Source organism: Parasteatoda tepidariorum, chromosome 10 (genome assembly GCF_982258835.1).
Source record: "Parasteatoda tepidariorum strain Cologne lab strain chromosome 10, Ptep-v5.0, whole genome shotgun sequence".
Taxonomy (NCBI): domain Eukaryota; kingdom Metazoa; phylum Arthropoda; class Arachnida; order Araneae; family Theridiidae; genus Parasteatoda; species Parasteatoda tepidariorum.
The window spans coordinates 99466426-99472425 of record NC_141764.1 but is presented as its reverse complement, the minus strand read 5'-3'; the positions used below and the strand labels follow the sequence as shown (position 1 = coordinate 99472425).

The following is a 6000-nucleotide window of genomic DNA, read 5'->3' as shown; positions in this document are numbered from 1 at the left end:
GTGATGATATCAAGTAACTGGTAAGCAACTTCTTCTGCTCTTTGACTTTTCAGAGGTCGTAATAATATAAACTTGGTTAAATGATCCTGGTAATTGAGTATAAACTTGTGATCTCCATCAGGGTTCGTCTGCATATCAATGAGATCCACCAGGCATCTGGAATTTAATTCTTTACATATGAAAGGTTTGGAAAGTAGACCTTTCTTAGGATTGGATAGTTTGGTTTGGCATGGCTTGCATAAGCGTAGATATAATGTAATCACTTCTTTCGTTACATTTGTTTACTTAGTTTTTAGCTCCTTTTCCATCTTTGTGCGACCTCTTTATCCAATTTTCAAGTGGGTGTCGAGCGAATAGTTCTTCTGTGTGTGCATAATACAAGATAACACAATTATCTCCTGTTACTGGCACGATAAATCTATGCCGTTAACTTCAATAACATCATATTTTCTCAGTCGACGATAATCAACGCTTTGTTTTTTCTGCTTTACTTTGCAGACACTTTAGTCTGCTTTACGTCTTCTACAAAAGTGCGGTATTTGTCTCTGGTGAGGATCCCCCGCATTATCTGCTTTTTGTTGCAGCAGCGTGTGCAGGGTGTCAGAGAACCTTGTTTTAATATCAAGTGCTACTTCACTGACATCGCCCTGCGTATTAGTCCCCTCAGAAGTAGCCATGGGGCAGCCTATGAGAAAACGATATAGAATACTATAGAAATACGATATAGAATACTAAAAAAATACGAGGAAAACAGCACTCAACTCACAGTGAAATTGCTGTGGAAGAATCGAGAAGCAGCAGACAAATGTCGCCACGTGGCACATTCCCTCCGGAATTGCAGATGCGCCGCCTACCGGGCATTCTTGAATGAGCATATCGCGTTTTGGCCGGAACATCGTGGCCACCTCGCAAGATGGCCGGCCAAAGTAGAATATTCACTGATCGTTTCAATTATTTCGCGCTTTGGCCGAGAGGTATGGCCAATTCGCGAAGTGGCCGGACTTCGGGCTTTGGCCGTAACATATATATCAAAATGCCATATAACATTTACTAAGTTATACAGTTTTATTGAAAAAAAAGGCGTGAATTTTATAAAATCTTATGATTATGCATCACAATCGCTATCTTTTTTCAGGTCCTCCTTTGCTTGATCACCCAAGAGACTCGAAGTGAGGTGTAAAGGCAATTAGCCCTACAACTCTTCATAAATTTATGAAAATTTGGTATTATGAAAATTTGGAAATGACGTTGAAACAGCTTTAAAAAAAATAATGTCAGATAAAAAGTTCAACCGTAAGATTCTAAAATTCTTTTAAAATTAAAAATAATTTATTAATCGATTCAAATTTCCTTTTCAAAGGAGATAAAAAAATCTGTTCTCTTTGCTCAGACAACAACCCGAAAAATTCTTGGGGTTGCTTAGCAACGAGAAGCATTATGTTTTCCCGTCTTGTCATTCATTCAGTTTCTTAATGGTTGTTATTAGTTACAAACCTTCGGCAGTTATATAAATCCTTATTGCGAACCAATTTAGGACCCATTTTTTCAAGTGTCAAGATTCGAAATATGTAAAAAAGAAAATATATGTTTATTCAGAGAAAGTACGTATTTGTGTCTGATTTCGTAACTTAACCCTTTTTAAGGCAGTGGTAAGTATCCACCACGTTTTACCACTTTTAATTCAAGTTTCCATTTTTCAATAACTTCAGCTTTCTTGAAGTGAGTTTGAATAAAATTGGTAACCATTTGTCACTTTTAAAAAACGTATAAAAGTTATAAAATACACAATTCCTTTTGAAGTTTGTAGCATTTAAGGAATTTATTTTGTAAATAAAGAAAAATAAAAGTCAGTAAGTTCATAATAGGTCATGTTAAATATATTAACTACCAAAAAAATGGCATTTTTATAAACTAAATGAATTTTTTTTTAATATATATCTGTTACTGTTCTTAAAACAATTCCAAAAATACTGTAATTTACCTTTGCTAGAAATAAAGTGCCCATAAAAGGGTTAATTAATAGTTAGCACTAATTAATTAGCACATTTGAGTTCACACCCAGGAACCATTAAGATTGACTATTATTTCGTGAAAATTCGACCACTACAACGAAAGTTATTCAGTGTGATTTATTTTTTTTTGAGGTATACCTTCCAGCATTCGCAACTTCCTCAACAAATGTGACAGTTTGTGGTCTCCTAATTGTAATTCAAATTGTTTATTTTCAGAGTCTGTATATTCCGCGATGACGGAGTTTTCTCCGAGGCTTCTTCCTTTTATGCCCCCGTGAGACAGGGATCTGCTTTTGATGGAGAGATAGCTTTAGTCCAGTTACAGTGTCATATCGATCTTTTTGTAAAAGCTGTTGTCCTATGTGACTCAAGAGCTGCTTTGCTTGCCACTGCATCCTTAAATAATCCCTTAACTCGAGACATTTTGGATTGCTACCTCCAACTTGTAAACCTAGCTTCTCTTAAGAAAACCATTGTTCTCCAGTGGGTTCCTGCCCATTGCGGAGTTACGGGTAATGAAAATGCAGACTACTTAGCAAAAAAAGGGGTCTTAATTATTCAGACTTCTGCGCACATTATGCTGTTGTGTCACAACAACCAGAAATAAGACGTGAGTTGTACCAAACAATTTATTTAAACATTCACACGAAAAATCACAAAAAATTACCCAAAAGAAATCTCTTCTCAGAAAAAAACTCACTTTCTCAACAACACAAAAAAAAACATGACTTCTCGTGTGTGTCTCTCAAGTAACATCATTTTAGCATTACCTCTCGAGGAATTGATGCTTTTAGCACAGTTGTCACACACTGTTACGTTACAAATGCCCTTCTGTTCATCAAACAGCTTATTAAGAGGACCATTAAGACTTGTGCTCATGAAGAACTTATCGACCGAACTTCTACTAAGTTTTGGTGGGCTACCATCCTAAATTTGCGAAATGGCCCAAGACGAAGAGCGTTAGCTGAATTCCGCTTGGTCACTGGTCATGACTGTCTGCGGAAACATCTGCCTAGATTTGGTATCGTTTCTTCCCCGGTATGCACTCTTTGCAGTTCTGGTGAGGACATGGACTCCACGCACCTTCTCCGCTGCTCTGCACTGTGCAGGAATTCCATCACTGAACGCTATTGGGAAGCTAGAGACATGTTATGATTAATAGACTTATTTTATTAGATGTTTATGCATGTTGTTACTGTCTATAATCTGCCATTGGAAATAAAATAAAAAATATTCCGCGATAAGTCTTTTATTTATTAGCGGTTGGATGATTAAACAAAATATCTGCAACTGCCGATAAAGTCTCTGGGTCGATAGCTGCAATAATATTGTTATATTTAGTTTGGTCGTTAGTAATTCCTGATGAATCAAAATTACTTTCCGCCTGAACAAACCGAAATTTGATATTATTCTTCCATGTTGGTGGTAATTTAACAGCTATACGTGCAATTTGAGATTCAGTACGATTCTGCTCAGCTTCGTTTGGCATATTGAACTGAAAATAGTAACAAACTGAAACAAAGGAAACTAATTCATGTACAAACGTTCTTTTGAGATGTCTTTTAAGTTTAGAATTAAATTCATATAAAAATCAATACCACCAACGAATCGCCTTTACAGCTTGAATCGTCACCACGCTGTTTGCAATCCAATAATTCATGTAATGCAATCGAATAATTTTTCCATAGAATTTGATTTTAGCGTGCTACAGCGAACTGGTTCACCACTGAAGAGAGTTCGAAGTGCTAATTTCTCTTAGAACATTTTATTTCACAAACATTATTGGTCGTCCTTTGACCAAGCTAGCTAGCGAAGGGACGGAAAAGTTAAGTCGCAGTTCTTCACCTTTCTTGTTCTGTTTTTCACACGGCTATTGCGATTTTTCTAGATTTGTTTTTCACATTTATTTTTCCACTTTACGTTTTATATTTCAAATTACTTTTATTTCTTCTCATTCACGTTTGGAAAGTCGTTAAAATGAGCGCCTGTTTTTAAACGCTCGAAACATAATGACTGTTCTTTCCCCTCTACATATCGCTCATAGGCTGTAATAGTGGCTCAAACACGCGTTTTGGTCAAAGAACAGGTTTAAATATGAAAATGCTCATTCTTTCAGCAGCAATGCTTGCAGAACTCATAATTCAGCTTGAAGATAATCTTTGTTTAAGCAAAGGATAGCATTTCTTGTGCATTTTGCTTTGCAATGAAAACTTTAAAACCTCTTATCTTAAAACATGATTTTTGGAGTTCTGCTATTGCAGCCCATGAGCGATATATCTTCGAAGCGCGATTGAAAATTTTTAATAAAGTAATATCTTATCACTATTGTTTTGGGATTATTTTTTTAATGCTAGATACATTAAAAAAAAGCTCATAAAAAGAAGAAGAAAAGCTACTTCGTCAACACTTAAAAGCATATTTGCCGAACTAATTCATTCTACATACATACGTTTGAACGGCATGGTTGATTTAACATAGTGGGTATAACAATTTAAGATTTAACTTTTCAAATTTAAATTAAAACGACGAAACACATAGTTGCAGCTACCAATAAGAAATTATTTTCTCAACGACCGTTCAATTTAGGGACTGTGTACGTAGGTAAAATCATACGAAGTGAATAAAATGAGTTTAAAAAATGCAAATAATAAGAATATAATATTTATCAAAATCTTTATTGGTTCTTAGGCCAGAATTGGTAACGTTGTATGTTTAGCAATTTCACAATGGCTTTTTTTATTTCTTATCAGCCTGAAATATCCTTTCTCTCCCCACTTCTCACCCCAACTGCAAGATAATAAAAAACATTATATGTTAAGTTTAATATATATATAGAGAGAGAGATTTTATTAGCTCATGACTAAACAAAACAAAGGAAAAGCTTAAAAAAGAAATGACAGTGTTAGCAAGTGATATAAAATCAGTTTACAGTATAGTCCATAGAATCTGTTTTGTGATGAGTATTCCATTTTTTTAAAAGATATCTGACAATGAATGCAGGGCAACGACTAAAGTTAAGGGATCCATTTCCGCTTCAATGTTGCACAATTTGAGAATTGGGTTTGAAACAATAATGTTGGGTGCAACGTAGATCAAGATCCTAGTGGAGCATCTTGTAGCATGTACGTTAGAAATTACATGCAGCTCGGTACACTGCCGCGTAGCGTCATTAACCGATTCGTCGATAATGTGAATTCGATAGTGGCGGGTAAAGATATAGGAAATGAAATTGGAAATCGGAGGGGGCGGTGCCTACCACCACGTTAGGAATCGCGGGATCTCATTGGACGCTGACGCCAGCGAATCTTAAGTTGAGAAAAGGTCGGAATTGGTATTGGAATATGTTTGAAATAATCATAAAAATAACATAAAATAATTATAATACCGTCAAGTGGGGCTACTTCGTGCAGCGGGGGCTACTTTGTGCAAATTCGAATTTGGCACTTTTCAAGTGCTGCTATTCAGCATTATGTTTTTTTTCACGTTAAAAATGTGTGGAATTTGAAGATAGAAGTCTCCTTTATTACTACAAAAAAAGTTTTGAATTTTAAAACAATCTCAGAGTGTGTTTTGTTTATCCAATGTCAACAACTTTCCGAGAACGTCAGACGTCGAAAAGTGTGCGTGGAAACTTTGGCTGTGAAATGCAAAGACGTTGATAAAACAATTGTAGTAAGCGCAAAATTTTTTATTTACATATTAATAAACAATTATATCATGTTAGCGTTAAAAAATTTTGAAAATTAATAACAAATAAACGGAAAATGAAAAAAAAATGCACTGTGGGGCTACTTTGTGCAAAGTTTCATTCGTTTTTTTTTCGACAGAAAAATGGGCAGACGTTATAAAAAAAATTACCTGGAACGAGAAACTACCGTAATTACACTTTAGAAAAGCTGCAACAATGTTTGCAAGCAGTTGCTCGTGGCATGTCGATTGCAGAAGCTTCTCGGAAGTACAAAATCTACATAAATACTATCTCTAATAA

At 35.4% G+C, this 6000-nt stretch overlaps 2 protein-coding genes across 2 annotated transcripts in view; one reads left to right on the top strand and one right to left on the bottom strand.

The window, feature by feature from the left end:
- The first annotated feature begins 1107 nt into the window (after positions 1-1107).
- LOC122273720 (uncharacterized) lies at positions 1108-3167 on the top strand. Its single transcript, XM_087152934.1, has 3 exons — positions 1108-1169; positions 2229-2524; positions 2791-3167. The coding sequence occupies exons 1-3, from the start codon at positions 1108-1110 to the stop codon at positions 3165-3167; spliced, it is 735 nt and encodes a 244-aa protein (XP_087009060.1).
- A 1504-nt stretch (positions 3168-4671) lies between these two features.
- Positions 4672-6000, bottom strand: part of LOC107456453 (procathepsin L-like) — a 40555-nt gene continuing 39226 nt past the window's right edge. Inside the window, exon 8 of the mRNA XM_087153495.1 lies at positions 4672-4799. Coding sequence (XP_087009621.1) covers positions 4697-4799 — 103 coding nt within the window. The 3' untranslated portion in view covers positions 4672-4696. The remainder of the gene's footprint in view (positions 4800-6000) is intronic.

Coding starts and splice junctions, on each gene's coding strand:
- LOC122273720 (XM_087152934.1), top strand. CDS start 1,108: ATGCATCACAATCGCTATCTTTTTTCAGGTCCTCCTTTGCTTGATCAC. Junction 1,170..2,228: donor GATCACCCAAGAGACTCGAA/GTGAGGTGTAAA, acceptor GTTTATTTTCAG/AGTCTGTATATTCCGCGATG. Junction 2,525..2,790: donor TGCCCATTGCGGAGTTACGG/GTAATGAAAATG, acceptor TTACCTCTCGAG/GAATTGATGCTTTTAGCACA.